The sequence below is a fragment of the Paroedura picta genome, chromosome 1 (assembly GCF_049243985.1).
Source record: "Paroedura picta isolate Pp20150507F chromosome 1, Ppicta_v3.0, whole genome shotgun sequence".
In the NCBI taxonomy this organism is placed as follows: domain Eukaryota; kingdom Metazoa; phylum Chordata; class Lepidosauria; order Squamata; family Gekkonidae; genus Paroedura; species Paroedura picta.
In genome coordinates, this window is record NC_135369.1 from 54488208 (window position 1) to 54504426 (window position 16219).

General features: G+C 42.0%; 1 protein-coding gene across 3 annotated transcripts in view; it reads left to right on the top strand.

The window, feature by feature from the left end:
• RPS6KC1 (ribosomal protein S6 kinase C1) overlaps positions 1-16219 on the top strand; it is a 139858-nt gene that overhangs the window by 49324 nt on the left and 74315 nt on the right. For all 3 annotated transcript variants that reach the window (XR_013231231.1, XR_013231232.1, XM_077338974.1), the window contains 2 exons: positions 10069-10190; positions 12800-12892. Coding sequence is in view for 1 of the 3 variants with exons in the window: in XM_077338974.1 (XP_077195089.1) it covers positions 10069-10190; positions 12800-12892 (215 nt within the window). In the remaining 2 variants the exon portion in view is untranslated. The remainder of the gene's footprint in view (positions 1-10068; positions 10191-12799; positions 12893-16219) is intronic.

Below are 16219 nucleotides of genomic sequence, written 5' to 3' on the forward strand. Positions count from 1 at the left end.
AGGCCCGCATATAGCAAGTTACAATAATCTAGTCCAGAGGTGACCATCATGTGGATCACTGTAGCTAGGTGCTCTGGTCCAAGTGGGGCACTAGTAGCTTGGCCTGGCGAAGTTGGAAAAATGCCAACTTTGCTCCTTTTGTGACTTGAGTCTCCATGGACAAGGAGATATCAAAAATCACCCCCATATTCCCTACCTTATGTGCACTTGTTAATCACACTCTGTCCAGGAGTGGGAGTCTTGCTTCCTGCTTTGGACCTTTCCTACCTGGCCACAGGACCTCCCTAGCCACAGGACCTTTGAAGGGCTCAGGTTCATACAACTACTCTTGAGCCATGGTCTCAAAATTATTGGCCAATGAGTCTGGAGGGGCATTGAGATGGAGTAAAAAGTTAGCTGGATTCAGTCCAAAGGCTCTTATATCATGCAGAGTCTCAAGTGTATGTGACTAGGAGGATGAGGGTTAGAGTTTGACCGATACCTCTTCCTATCATATGTTCCTCAGTGGAACAGGCTTCCTCAGGAGGTGGTGAGTTCTCCTCCTTTGGAAGTTTTTAAGCAGAGGCTAGATAGTCATCTGACAGAAATGCTGATTTTATGAATTTAGGCAGATTGTGAGTGGGTGGGCAGGGAGGGATGTGCCAGTGTTCGTCTCTCGTGGCCCTTCCTTCCATACCCAGGGAATTGCTGATCGCCACTATGGAATGGTAGGTGAATTTCCTCCAGGCCAAGCTGCATTCTGGAGATTTTTGGTGGAGGGATCACTTAGGCATGAAATTGGGGTCACCGTGGGTGGGCAGGTAGTTGTGAGTTCCTGCATTGTGCTGGGGCTTGGACTAGATGACCCTGGAGGTACCTTCCACGTCATGATTCTATGAGTTGGGCCTCTGTCTTCCACTGTTCTTGTCATCTGGGTTAGGCTTGGTGAGTCTGAACCAGTGTTTTTGACAGGTTTCCTCAATACTCCAGCTGCTGCCCCTCTTCTCTTTTAGGGCTTCATAGTGTAGGGGCAGTAGATTAAAACTCTTGAAGGGAGTTGCATGGGTAGATTACTGCATTTGCATGTGGAGAAGTTTGTGTGGACACAAAGGCATATGCCTAGAATCTTAAAGGTGCCACTGGATTCTTAACTTTGTATAGGTAAGTGTGCTATTTGGATTTACTCCAGTTTAAACCCTACCCTTGTGTGTTCCTGACTTACAGCTCGCTGCATGCCTCTTTCCACCTGATGCAGTAGAACCAGACTGACTCCTCTGTGCTTTTAGCTTTAGTCGGTAGGCATGCTGTGGACTTTGTGGCAAGTTGATCCTGTCACTCCTGTCTTTAATCAGCCGGCAGAGCAGTCTGAGGTCAGGACACCCCCTCCAGGCCCATTGATTGCCCTCTGATTTACTGAGTGGTCTCCTTCTTAATTGACCCTTATGGCAGTCCTTGGATGAACTGTGTCTCACACAAATACATTGCTCTTCCCTGTCTTTACCATTGAGTTGAAAATGTGCCATGGGAGAGGTTTAAGAATAATTTGTTTATAACTAAATCAGCGATTTACAAATATCTTGTCTTTTAGGCAGTTTTGTGCCTTGATTTATCTGCCATGGAATCTGTTTCTTATGGGGGATTTGGGGGGGGGAGGGAGGGAGGGAATGTTTCAGCTCACATGCACTGTTCATCTCCTATTGCTATGCACTGTAGGGAAAGAAAAGTAGAAGTGTGGAAGCCGTGCTTCGTAGAAGCCATTAGAGGCCATTCTGAGTAAGGCATGTCCTAATACCTTTGAGAGCTTCCTGGAACACAGGGTAAAACCCCTGGACTAAGAAAGAGTTTGTTTAGCACTTATTTTTATCTATTTGTTTGTTGGCCGGTCGCATTACTTTTGTATAATGAGGACCAATCTCTTCCTTGTCTAACACTGTTCTGAGAATGTGCCCTATTTCCTCACAGACAACAGGATGGATTGGCAGCAGCTTTCCAGTGGTTGAAGCCAAGGTATTCCCATTACCTACTACCCAGTTTTTTTGAAGCTGGAGATGCCAGAGACTGAGCTTATGTATGCAAAGCAGATAGTCTGCTGCTGGACCATGGCCTGTCCCCTCAGAATGCAAGAATATGTGGCAATACCAAAGTTTAAATAATTGTAGTGAAGGCCTAATGTACTACAATTACTAGTTGTCTTTGAATCTGTCATGGTTTATACCTAATGCCAAACTGTGGCTGGCACTATATGAATTAGCCCGGTGCTTACATACTTTCCACCTTCTTCCCTTCTCACCTAGATGGGGTTGATTGGCTGAGGGAGGCAGTACGGGATCAGGGATTGTGGTGACAGCTGTGCCATGGGATTTCCAAGAGTTGGAGACGACTGAAAGGCTGATAGCAATAGAAATGGGTTGGGGTGGTGCTTCTGGGGCCCTGGGTGAAGGTTCGGGGCAGACCCTTGAAACACAGTCCCCCCCCTCCTGCATAGGCTCAAACAAGGGGCAACCTTTTCCTTGTGGAAGGCAGGTACATGCAGTGGTCACAGAGCTGAATGCTTCCCTCACCTTGGAGGGGCGGGCACATAGGGTGGCAGTCATCGAGCCAGCTAGCTGCTGCTATCGAGCATCAGAAGGGTCATGGCTGGGCTTGCTCTGAGCTGGCTGGCTGCTCCCTAGGCCCCAGAGGAGGCACAACCACATGGCTCTTTTTCTTTCTCCTCATACATCAGGGGATCTGTTGCAATGGAAGCCCCGAGTCTAAAGTCAGGCACAAAACACTCTGTCCTCTTAATTCTTCACTTACAGATTTTTTTTGTAATTAAAAGCAGTTTGCAAAAAATGTGAAAAGATTAGACACTTCATTATCTTCCAGGATACGTGCAATGCAAATATTTTCCCTACAGCCCCGGCATCTGACTTATGTTTGCAATTCAAGCTGCTGTCTCAGGTTTCCCTGGATCAGGCGTCTGCTAGGTTCTTCTTTGTTGTCTAACAAGTTCCTCTTGTGCTACTCTGATTCTTTGCCATCTCTCTCATAGTTAACTGGAAAGCTCTTTGAGAACAGAATGAAGCCAGGACTAGAATCCCTCATGCATTTCTCACTCCTTCACCCCCACTGTTGTGAGGTACCGGTCTCCTCCTGTTCCTGTGGTGCCTTTTCTGGAAGACACACTGCTGCTGGCTCTGTTTTTGTTTCTTGTCGGAACCAGGAGGCTGTTTGTTGATCAAAATCCCAGATTTTAAAAATGCAGTGATGGTTTTAATCTGGCCACCGTTTAAAGGCCTTGAACACATCAGCCATTAATAAAAGAGAAGACATCATTTTGGAGCGGGAAAAAGGAGATGTGTAAATGGCTTAAGTGTTTATGGGGAAAGTAGTGCCATATTCTCACTGTTTGTCCTCAGACTTGGCAGCAAACAAAGTCTTTGCTGCTCTCCTGTTATGAAAAAACTTAAAAATACGCACATGTGGAAGTTCTCTTAGCAAGGCAGAACCTGTTGAAAGTATGCCTATCAAGATGTTGATTGAACTTTGCCCACCAGGAATATAGTCTGGAGCTTTAGCCAACATTCTGTTCACACATCTTTCTAAGCTGTGGTGTGTGGGGAGACCAGATAGGTAGATAGTTGCTTTGCTCTGAGTACTGTGTGGACTATGGAATATTCATTGTTAAGGCTGTGAACAAAACTCTAGTCAAGCTTTGAGATGCCTTAAATATCCTGATAGTGTCCTGAGCTAACAGGAGCTATAAGACGATTCTGTCGAGCTGATTTTGTTATGAATGTGATCTGCAGAAGTGTTCAGATGTTGATATTGTCTAACCAGTTATTTTTCTCCTGCCATTCTACTGGAGAGCCATCATGGTTAAGAGTGGCGGCCTCTATTCTGGAGAACCGTGTTTGATGCCCTACCTCTCTACAGCTGGGTGATCTTGAGTTAGTCACAGTTCCTGGAGCTCTCTCAGCCCCACCTACCTCACAGAGTGTGTGTTGTGGGGAGGGGAAAGGAAAGTGATTCTAAACCGCTTTGAGTACTTTTGGGTAGGGGAAAACGGCTTATACAAAACGACTCTTTGTTTTATTTTCGAGTCAAAGGTTTCAGGGTTGGGAAATCCTGCCTAGCTATAGTTTGATTCACTGTGCCGCAATGAAGAAAAGTGAGAAATGGCATCTGCGGTCCACGTGAAGGTGTATCTGAGCTGTAATTTATATGAAATGATCGGAACAGTTTTGCAGGGAGGGACGTAACCTGTAATAGAGTTGAGGTGGCCGGCTTTTATTACAGGATTGGCATGTATTGATTAGCAAGCCATTCCACTTTCCTCAAATGGCCTCTCCCGCGCAAATGATTTCCACACTGAGGGTGCCCTGTCCCGTGCTTGCCATTGTTGAGCCCTAAAGCCTTGCTGTGAAATTAACAAGCTGAGCTCTTTATTGATGAAACAAATTGATTATTTCAGCTGTTTTTGAAGCATCCTAAGGAAACTAGTTGCAGTCTATAGAAACACAATCCTCGGTTTCAATTATTGTGCTGTGTTGCTTTTTGCCTAGCTGTGGAGCAGTTTTAAACGTCACTACCCCATAAATTAATACCTCCACAGAGACTAAGGAGGGGCAAAATATTAATTTTACTTGTTCCCAGAGGAAATGAGTTTCTTTATGTTGAATCATAAATGTTTTATTTGAAGGCACTATTTACATACAAATTTTAATTGTGTACTTTTTCTGGTTCTGATTACTATAAATGAAATGATGATACATACATACATATATCAGGAGTATATCAGTGATACATGCTGTGTCCTTGACAACTTCAAGTTCTATTGGGTGATAAGGTTATCTAAAATAAGCACCCCTTTAACTATTTTCTTGTTACACAGAATAACTGAATGTTCATATGTAACTCACTCTACAGGGGCCTGCCTTTGTCCCTGACCCAGAAATTGCAGAATGCGACTGCTAAGGTTCTCAGAGGAACATCATGGAGGGCCCACATCCAGCCTGTGCTGAGGCAGCTGCATTGGTTGCCAGTTGTGGCCCAGATCCGGTTCAAGGTTTTGGTTTGTACCTTTAAGGCCCTTCATGGTCTGGGGCCCACGTATCTGAGGGACCGTTTGTCACCTTGTGCCCCCCCCACTGGGCTTTGCACTCTGCGTGTACCAACTTGTTGGTTGTCCCCGGCCCCAGGGAATTGTGTTTGGCCTTGGCCAGGGCCAGGGCCAGGGCCTTTTCGGTCCTGGCACCTTACCTGCTGGAATGAGCTCCCATTGGAGCTGCCGGCCTTCTGCAGGGCCTGCAAGATGGAGCTCTTCTGCTAGGTCTATGGTTGAGGCCAGTGCAGGAGGAAGATCTAATTGCCCCCCGCAGGAAGTATATCATCCTTCAACCATCTTGAGGATGTTTATTGACACAGCCCTGTGCTGCCTGGTGGTTGGCATTCCATTATGGGAAAGGATTGTTTTCTGCCATGCTGGGTTTTTTTAATTGGTTGTTGTTTTTACAGGGTTTTATTGGTGTTTTATTGTTGTGAGGTTTTTATCTTGTAACCCGCTATGAGCCAGGGTGCCAAGAGTGGTGGGTAATTAATGTAATAAATAATAATAATAATAGAAAGCACTTCTGCCTCTCTCCCACTGGGCTTGAGACAGTCAATACGGTTCACAGTTGCAGACATATATCTTTCCCTACTTGTACACGCAGGCTTGAAGCCTATACCTTCACTTCATGCACCCTGGGCATTGTGGCGCTTGCTCCCTTTCATGCTGGGTGCTTTGGGGCTCATCTAAAAACACAGAGATGGCACCAGCAGAAGAGCTTAGTGCCAGAGGAAGTGAACTTTGCAGTGGAGACTGTTTCAGCAGCACTCCCAGAGGAGCACTCCCAGATCAAAAGTATAGGATCCAAACCAGAGCCTGCAAATATAAACACCACGTCTGTACCTATCCCTGGCTAGACTTCCTGTTCATTTATGGGATCTCTTAAGTTTTAAACAGACAATCAGCAGGCCTTTGCAACGCCTCTCCCGCATTGCCAGAGCAGTAGTGCTGGGCTGCTATTTCGTTTTCAAAAGACACAAGAGGTCCTTTTCTGACATTTATTTTGATCATAAGAAAGATTGTTTGGGGTCAACTTTTTATAACGCTTCCATTGAAAAGCCAACTATCAGGGTAAGGAATTAGGTTAAGTATTTTGTGCATAGTTCTACCATTTGTTATGGGATTTATTGATGACTAGATGCCTGGCAACTAGGACCTGCTATGAAGGACATAAACTGGCTCCTAAACCCTCCAAGGACCTGTACGGGTGGAGGGGGGGAATGGAACGTGACCTCAGTGTGTGTCCACTGCAACAGTAACTGAAACAGAAGATTGTCAGGTAGCTTTTGGAAATGGAAAAGTGAGCTCTACAGTTATCTGCTTATTCTTCTTCTGTGGTCAAGGAGAGTTCATTTTATCCTGATTAATTCAGATGCAGATGCAAATAGAATTGTTATTTCTTTAACAGAATAAGGTTTGTTTGCAACTGAGGAGGCAAACAGCTCCATGTGGCTAGAAGCCTGTAGTGTAGTCGCTGTAGAGTTGTTGCCCCCCCCTTTTTTAATATTCTGCTTGCAGTAACGGTGAACAGAGCATCTAAAATAAGCACTTTCACATTGCAACAAACACATCATCATTTGCTTAAAAAGAGTTATAATTACAGTTGACGAAGCATGGCCACCATAAAAATGCATTAGTTTAGCTTGACACATTAATTACCTGTTTTTGCAGATGTTTTTATATATTGTTGTGCGAACAGTTTACAAAATAATTACAGGAAAGTCATATGGAAAACAAGCTAAGGGGGTGGATTTTCGCCTAAATATTTTCATTCATGTGAATTTGTGTGAGGCACAGCTGCTGTATAGCAAATGGGGAGAGAGAGAGAGAGAGAAAAAGAGAGAGGAGGAATCTCCGAGGGTTTTTATTTGAAGGTCTGTCATCAGCATTACCACACTTTTTATATCTTTCTGTAGAGGAGTGTAGTTTTTCAACATTTAAATGGCGTTTCTGTGTTAAAAAAAAAACCCTGAAAAGTTTTGGTCTTTGTCTATTGAAAGACAAATATTTTCTGGTACCTTGGAAAACATCTAAATAGAAAATGAATATTTTTCTTGAAGAAGAATGACCTTGCATGATCTATAGAGAATAATTAAATGCTTTAATGGTATTAACACTTGTATTCCTTAAAAAAAATTATCCAAATTTGAAAATCTCAAGATGTGAATTTAGGGGCATTGCAAGGGCTTACATGTCCTATTGAAGACTTCAAGTGTTGGATTTATGAATTTTAAAAATTTGGGAATCGCAAACAGTTTCTGTGGTATTTTATATTTTTATTTTATGTTATTTTGGTCCTGGATTTTTATACCACCCTACTCCCACATGTAGAGAAAGAGGATTTTCTTTGTCTCAATTATATCACAAGCAGCAGTTATCAATAGATCCTCTGTCCTTTTCAGTTCAGATTGTACTAAGCTATTGGAATTTATTTAAAAACCATACAGGAATTTATTTAAAAATCATAACACTTGGCTTAATGCAAATATTTTATGTATTTTGTGTGAAATAGTCAAATATACTACTAGCAAATTGTATTAAATAAGCTGTTATAATGTATGTATGTGACAGAAATGTCCAAAGTTTGGTTAGAAATGAATTTTGGTAATCCTGGATGATTTTTGTGAATGCCTAAAAATAAAAGTGTATATCAATACATCTTTTACTGGGACAGTGTTAGCTATTCTGTCTTGCAGCCATTTCTAAGGATTTTAGGCAAATGTCTTCAGCTTTCCCTACTCCCTGATCCTTCTCAACTAGAACTGCCAAGGATAGAACATTCTGCATGCAAAGCAGATGCTCCACTTCCACAGCCCCTCCCTTAATATATGTGTTTCAAATTGAGGAATCATTTAAAAAATCTATCTGTTTTTAGTGGTTTAGTAATAGACTGAGAGACATTTCTTTGTTCTAATGATGTTATAAGCCATATTTATCGGTAAGGCTCTCGGTCTGTCCGCCTTTTGCTTAAGACTGCCTTGAATTCTGGAAGAGTGGTACTTATTTACATCTGAATGACTGGGAATAGATATCTATTTTCCTCAGGACCCCTTATCCCCTGGGGCAGCATCAAGAAGCAGCTGGACACACACTTCTCATGGATGCTTTAGGCTGATCCTGCTTTGAGCAGGGGGTTGGATTATATGGCCTGTATGGCCATTTCCCATGCTACAATTCTACTATTTTTCCTGTCCTTCAGGTTTGTGTGATGTCTACCAGATGAAGAGCCTATTATTTCATTCTGTTTTGGTCTGAGTCGTGGTTGTGTTTATTCTTAATCTCTGGTTTGGTTAGTTCCTTTAGGCTCTCACCCCCATCATTGAAATTGTTACTGCATTATGGTTACTGGACTCAGGGTGAGTCCCGTAGTTTTCCTAGAAGTACAACTGATCTCCAGATCACAGATATCAGTTCCTTTGGAGGAAATGGCAGCTTTGGAGAGTGAACTACATTGCATCACATCACCCTTAAGCTTACTGACTGTCCCAAACTCTGCCCATTCCCCATCTCCAGGAATTTTGCAAGCCAGAATTGACAATCCCATTATACTGCATATAGTTTGGTTATAACATTAAAATTGCAAAGATACATCCTGTTTAGTTTTAATTGAATTGAATGGTATGATGGCTACCTCTACTTTCTTCCCTCAGAAGGAATATTTTCCCTTTGTTTTTCTTTCCCTTTACTGACAGATCCATCTGTTGAACCAGATTTGATTTCCCACTCCTCCACATGCAGCCAGTTGGTTGACATTGGACCAGTCACAGTCCTGGTAGTGCTCTTCTCACAAAGCAGTCATGTCAGAGCTCTCTCAGCCCCACCTACCTCACAGAGTGTCTGTTGTGGGGAGAGGAAAGTAAAGCTATTGTAAAACTCTGAGACTTCTTCTGCTAGTGAAAAGTGGGGTATAAAAGCCAACTATTCTTATTTCTGTAGAGTCATTTCTTTTGCCTCTTTTGGTTTCTAGAAGGCTGGAATACTCTTTCTAGTTCCTAAACCCTTTCTTTTGAAATATCAGTAGTCATGAGTTTTTAACTGCTTCTTAAGTTTTCCAAAGACTTTTTCTAAAAAGACTAGACCAGGAATCTCTTGAGTCTTCAGAGCTAACTCCCTTTTTGACTGGGTAGGAAAATTCTCCTCTCAGTAGAAGATGCCCCCTTTCTTTGGTCCAAATGGGAGTCCTTTGCCTACTTCCCAAACTTCTTTGCCAACTTTCCCCCAGTTCTCCTGTCTGTATTAAACTGCTCTCAGTCAGGGCTGAATTCTGAAACTGTCAGTACTTGACTCTTAGCTGTGGCTGAAATCAGACAATCTCCTCAGTATCCAGTTCAGAAGTCATTCTCTGCTCATCTGATGCTAACTAATCAGATCTCTTGGAACAGCCTGTGACTCAAGGCTCTCTGTTTCTGTGAGGAATGACCCTTTCACAGTCCTTTCTGTTTACACAGCATTTCTAAGCTTTTAAAAAGTGCAGCACATCACAAATGGTTAATAATAAAGGTTGTGTGATGGTTGTTTGGAAAATTGTAAACTGGTTTGAATTTTAGGGAAAGTGGTGTGAAAATATTTTTACAGCACTGGCTTTATTCATTTATTTACACATACTGTCTAGTTTGAGGGAACACTTCCCTTGTAGTCTTATCTGCCAATAGAATCACTGGATTCTGTGGAATTCTGGACATATTCTAGGGTCATGTGATCTGTTTTTATATCGTATTAGCCATGCTTGTTGGGACTCACAATTGTGCCATGTGAACTGTGAGTGTGTCTGTGCACTGCCCTGTACTTTCCTAATGAGTACATATTGAAAGGGATGATCTGTAGCTAGATAGGCAAACTCAAGGAACATTTGCCACTGAGGAATCCCTAATAGGCTTCCAGTGCACCTCACCTTTCTCTGGAATACATTTTCTAAGCCGCTGACTTAACTTATGATATACTTAGAAGGGAAAAGGGTTGACTATCACTTTGTAATAGTATTCTCTTATTCCACTTAGGGGAGTCGAGTCCAACCCGTCGTGAAGCAGTGAAGAGAAAGACCTCGGAATATCTGATGAGAGCAGAAAAAATTTCCAGCCTTTATTGTAGACCCACATCAGAAGATGGATCAGTTTGTGGGGTAGGTTCACAAAATAATTAGAACTTTCTGGGGTTATCTGTGTATTGCTGTGTGCTTCCCCAACAGGAAATTCAAGCAGCTGATGAGTAATGAAAGCAGAATGAATTTTGCAAATTAAGCAAGTATGTACAAAGTTGGATCAAATGTCTCCATAGCAATGCACTTCTATTTGGACTCATGTCCCAACCTCATGGATACTTACCGTGATGAAAGAATCATAGATACTTTTTCTACAAAAAGTGTAGATGTCAGATCACAGACCTCCTTATGTCTGTCTAGCTTGGCCTATAGTTAATCATTTATGAAATTGGAATTTTTGTGTGCTTGGAATTCAAGCTGAAGATAGCCTTTAACAAATCTTGCCTTTGCCCTTCCCCAACAAAATATTCCCCGAGGACCTTTCTGTTCTTAGCTTTAGAAGTCTTTTGCTGCAGTCACACGAAACTGTGTGTGATTGTCCATGACTGCTCTCATGTAGCAAACATTAAAAGTTCCAAACTTCCTGTCTGTCTACATTTGTATCACAGAAGGACACAAAAGGGCAAATGAGTCTTTCATCTTACTTTGAAACAACCCTAAGAATAGTTGAAGGCAGCTAGTTGCTGTGAATTGGGAAAGGGGGAAAAATTAATCCTCATAACTGAATAGTGATTATTTTTTTTCTTTGAGTTTTCAGGTGGGAAAAAATTGAAAAAGGAAATGTCTTCTCTGGTAGTCCTCAGATAGGATTTCAAGATAAGGTCATTTTTCCTAAAGTGCCTGTTTGCTGGTTGATAAATTTGTGGTTAATATATAGCACACTTGTGTCTCTGTGTGTAGCATTTACTCCGATCCTAATTAATGTTGTCCCTGACTCCTTAAACTTTCCAGGTGGCACAGCTGTAGTTTGGAATAGGATTGGGAAATGCCCCATTTTCCCATGTAGCTTGACGGGAGAGAAGTAAAAATACCCCTCTTGTGTGCTGTACTATTCAGCTCTCATCCTGTGTGTGAGTTATTGGTTCTAGAGGAAAATTGTGTTACAGTGCTTCCGAGACAGGACTATGTTAGTGGGACACTCTTCATTTAGACCCATATCTGAGCAGCCTTATATTACCATGTTTTAGGAGAGAATTGCCAGCTGAACCTCCCCCTTCTCATGCAATGAATTCCTCATGGTTGCTATGGTAGAGGGGGTGCTTATAAAAGAAAGGCTTAATGATAACGAGACACATTGGGGGTGCAGTGCTTCTCACACAGACTGCTTCTTTCTGTCTGTGAGGGGCCTCTGGGGCAGAAGGTGAGCTTAGTGTAGCTATATACGTTTGCCACCATGGGAGTAAAATGGGATCACAACCTGTTCTTTGTGCTTCTGTCTACAGCCGTTGAGATGGGGGATAGGTTTAGCCCCCTCTCAGCTTTCCTTTCTGTGCCCATGTTAGGTGAATCCCAGACAATTTGTCTCAGACAATTTGTTCTAGGCCAAACTCATTGGATGTGAGGGTGCAAAGGCATTTGGGAGATTGCTGACTATTCAAAGAATTCTATAATGTAACCAAATTTGGCTATACAGCATCATGTCTTCAACAAAAATCACCGTGTGATCCCAGATTGGCCTGTGTGAATAAGTGGAAACCACAGCAACACAAAGAGGCCTGAAGCAAGTGAATATTCTCAAAACTGAAGATTAAAAAAAACAAAACAATTTCTTACTTTCTGACTATTTTGTCTTGCAAATTAACACGTGAAAATATTTAATTCACCTTTACATTAAGCCCCACTAATCATGTGATGCTAGGTTTCATTTTACCAGTTTCTGCTTGATCCTGCCAACTTCCCTGTAGCTCACATAGTGTTTTGTCCACATCAGCCCATATCCACAAGCATAACCCTTTGATTGACTAAAAAGGACATTCTCTCCTACTTTTGCCAATAGAAAAACTGATGAGAGGAGGGAGAAAAAACCCTTAACTTGTATTCTAACATGTTATGAGTTTTACATATCATCCAGTACCAATTTTAACCTAAAAGGTTAGGTACAGCAATTCCTCATTGGCAGAAAGTTCCATTTTAAAAAATGGAACGTACTTCCTTCTACATGGAGTTATAGTCAGCAATCTACAATGCCATTCATTTTTGATTTTACTACACACAGTTTTTAGTCAGGTATCTGAAGTTCACTTTTTCTTTTTGGCCTTTGCATAAGGATTTTTTATATATGTAACCCAAGAAACTGCATAGGATACTGCCTGTTATAACTTAAACTTTTTGTCATTCTGTTTTTGTTTTTCTTTAACATCTGAGCAACGGGTATGGCTGGGGTGTTTGGGAATGGTTCCAAGTTTTTCTGCCTGCATCAAGAGCTGGGAAATTGTCTTAATATTTCTTAGGTATTAATATTCTTTTTGCCATATTTCTGCTTTCAGTGTCCCCATGATTTATTTACTATCAACTTTTTCTTCTTTTTACTCATTTTTTTGCATTAAGGACAAACAGCAAACTTCTTTCATCTTCTCTCTCTCTGATTTATGATAAATTTAGTTTCCTTCAGCCTGGCATTTGCTCCAGCAGGCAGTCTTCCTTCAAGTACCACCCTGATTGATGTTGTAATCTTTGATATCTTCCATTAGCCTCCAGGATCACTAAGTTCAAGGCCCTCTTGGAACCTAAGGAGCCCTGCCGAGGAACTGAAGGCCTTTAGAGTCCTTGGGGTGATTGACAAGGTAATTCTTCAGTGTCTCTTCAAGAGTTCAGTCATAAATCGACTGCATGCTGACATTCTGTCTTTGAAGCTGCGGATCTTAAGGATATGAAACAAAGGGGGAAAATGACTCAAATGCATCTGCACTTTAAAATAACAAAAGTAGAAGGGAAAAAAGGCTTTTATCTAAGCAATTCATGTAAGGTCATGCAAAATATATTTGAGCTAAGGAAATAAGGCGCGTGTTTGGTGCCACTCTGAGAAAGGGCCTAGTTTTCAAAAATAAGTGTCCTGATTACAGCTCTGTAGTGCGTGTGCCAGTAAGTTGCCAAGGTATTCAGATGGATGGCCATTTTGGACTAATGCAGGATAGGAAATTATGCCTGTCCCACAAAAAAGTGGGCCCCTTATCAAGGGTTATTGCAAATTACAATAGGTTCTTTACAGTGAACTATCCTGAACAGAGTTTCTCTTCTAAGTGCACTGAAATCATTGGACTTAGAAGGGTGTGACTTTACTTAGGAACACACTCTAAGTATACATGTTGCATAATCTTTGGACCTTGGGTTTGTCTGTGACTTCACGGATTGTTCAGAACACTGATCCATGGATTCCCATGATTCCTTTCTCTCCCCCTCCTTTTTTTTACCCCAGTGTATCTAAGTTAGAGTGGTACAGACATTTTATCTGGGGCATGTGCAATGTAATTGTATTGCCAGGTCAGCGCCAAACTGTTCATTCAGTTGGACTGGTAGGTTTAAGGTGCTCTAGTTTTAAGGGACAAAGGAAGCAAGAAAAGAGTATGACCGCTAGATTGTTTGCTAGCCTCTCACTTGAACTCCAGTTTATATTAATGAGCACTAATTACCTTTTTCATGTGGGAAATTCCATAACAAATAATGTTGTTAAGGGCTCCTATGGAAGGTTGTGTTGCAGCGACAAAAGTTGTGTGGCCCTACCTGCACGCCCTTTAGTTGCACACCCTTTAATTCACTTTGCCTCTATGCTATCAAGTTCCATTGGCTGCAAGAAAATGACCCTTCACAAATGCAGTGGATGGAGTTTTATTAAGGACAACTTTTAAATGTTTTTTCCTGTTTCAATCCTAGACAAGAAGACACCATAATGGGGAAACAAATATACAACTTCTGTGGTGTTTATAGTGTAAGGAGAAATATTTGAGAAACAAAGAGATATGGAAGGAAGGTGCTTCCTTCTTCCTTCTGCAAAAAAAAAAAAAATTAAAAGTCAGGGGAGGGAGCTAAATATCCACTCCTCCCTCTCCTTTTCTTCTTTTGGCAAGCTTATGTAAAATGCTTGCAAATCCCAAGATAATTTCTGCTTGCTGTGAGTAAACAATAATGAACCAGATGTGGCTCTTGTAAGGCTAATTGAGAGACCAAAAGAAATGCTGCCATTAAAGTGAGTGTTCTGACTTAATATTGTCAATTAGTTATTAACTTACCAAGTAAAATTTAGGAGGCACAATAATGAAACAATGGTGGTTATGAAGCTCTTATATTCATTTGACATTTAATTCCCCTAAGTTTTGGAGTTACCTGTGTTCTTCCTAGCGAGGTGAAATCAAATTAACATCTGCTTTAAAAAATGAGACTGATCTTCCTTGGGCAACTAGGCCTCTGAGGGAGACTTACCTGGTTCAGTGTTGGGTTTCCTCATAGAGCAACCTCAGGGAACCAACTCTCAGAATAATAATATTGCCTTTCTTTACAAGGACATAAGAATGGATGGAATTAGTTTTTCTTATTATTATTTCCGAGCTGCCCCCCCCTCCATAGTGGTCTCAGGGCATCTCACAACAAATGATAAGATCCCCATACAATTGATTGTTAAAATGCATAAAAATTAATCACTATAAAATATATATGCTCCATCTTATGATAATTCTTCCATGAGGCTGAATCACAGTAGTTGGAAGATCCATTGAGTGGGGGACTGAGTGGGGGAGCGGGTCCATTGAGATGGTAACAGCATCCTTGGCCACAACCAAATGCCTGGTAGAAGAGCACTGTTAGAGGCCCTTTGGAAATTTGGGAGTTCTGTAAGGGCCCTGGTCTCTGCAGCAGTTCATTCCACCAGGCAGAACCAGGACCGAAAAGGCCTTGGCTCTGGTCAAGACTAGATGCAGTTCCCTGGGGCCAGGGGCCACCAGTAGGTTAGAATTTGCTGAGTGGAGTCCTGTTTGGGAGCATTTGTGGAAAGGGGGTCCTTGAGGTACACCAGTCTCAGACCACATAAGGCCTTAAAAGTTAAAACGTGCACTTTAAATCTGATTCGGAATTCAACTGGCAACCAGTGCAGCTTCTGGAGAACAGGTTGAATATGGGCTCTCCAAGGGGTCTTTGTAAGGACCCGCAGCTGCATTCTGGGTCAGGGATAAGGGAATGCCCATGTAGAGCGAGTTATATTAATCTAGCCTGGAGATTACTGTTTCATGGATCAATGTGGCTAGGTGATCTATGGCCAGATAGTAGCTTTACCTGGCATAGAAAGAAAAACACCTCGGGAGCTACCATAGTGACATGGGAAGCTATCATAGATAGGAAGGCATGGAGGATCCCAAATTCTTGACACTGTGCACTACCTGAAACAGCAAGCGGTCAAGAGATGGGAGATGTGCTTCCTTATCTGGACCTTTCCTCACTAGCTACAGGACCTCCATCTTCAGTGGGTTAAGCTTCAGGCAGCTTAGCTGGAGCCACTCGACCATGGCTCCCAGACACATTACATATTTTGAGCACTTTGATGATGCAGGAAAAATAGTACTCAAAATATATGTGTGCTAGATTTACTCATTAGCAAATTTATCCTGCCTTTCACATGCTCTAAGTGGCTTCCAGAGAAATACAACATGCAATAAAATATATGTAATTTACATACTCCTTCCTTGCAGCATGCTACATTATGCCATGGTGATATCCCTTACATAAATCCCTCACCAAGGCTTAAGGTAAAGGTAAAGGTAAAGGTATCCCCTGTGCAAGCACCGAGTCATGTCTGACCCTTGGGGTGACGCCCTCCAGCGTTTTCATGGCAGACTCAATACGGGGTGGTTTGCCAGTGCCTTCCCCAGTCATTACCGTTTACCCCCCAGCAAGCTGGGTACTCCAAGGCTTACAAATACCTAAATTCAAATCCCATCCTCCCCAAATGAGAGAATTCACCATTTCCAAGGCATACCATATTCAAGGAGTGCTAATAGTTATTCAGTGTCAGAGAGAGACCAATTCAGCAGCTTTTCAAAAGTGAGCAGCCTTTCATGTTTAATTGAATGATGCTGAACAGCAGGGCCTGCATACCCTTTCCAGTGAGTAATTCCATAGAATGG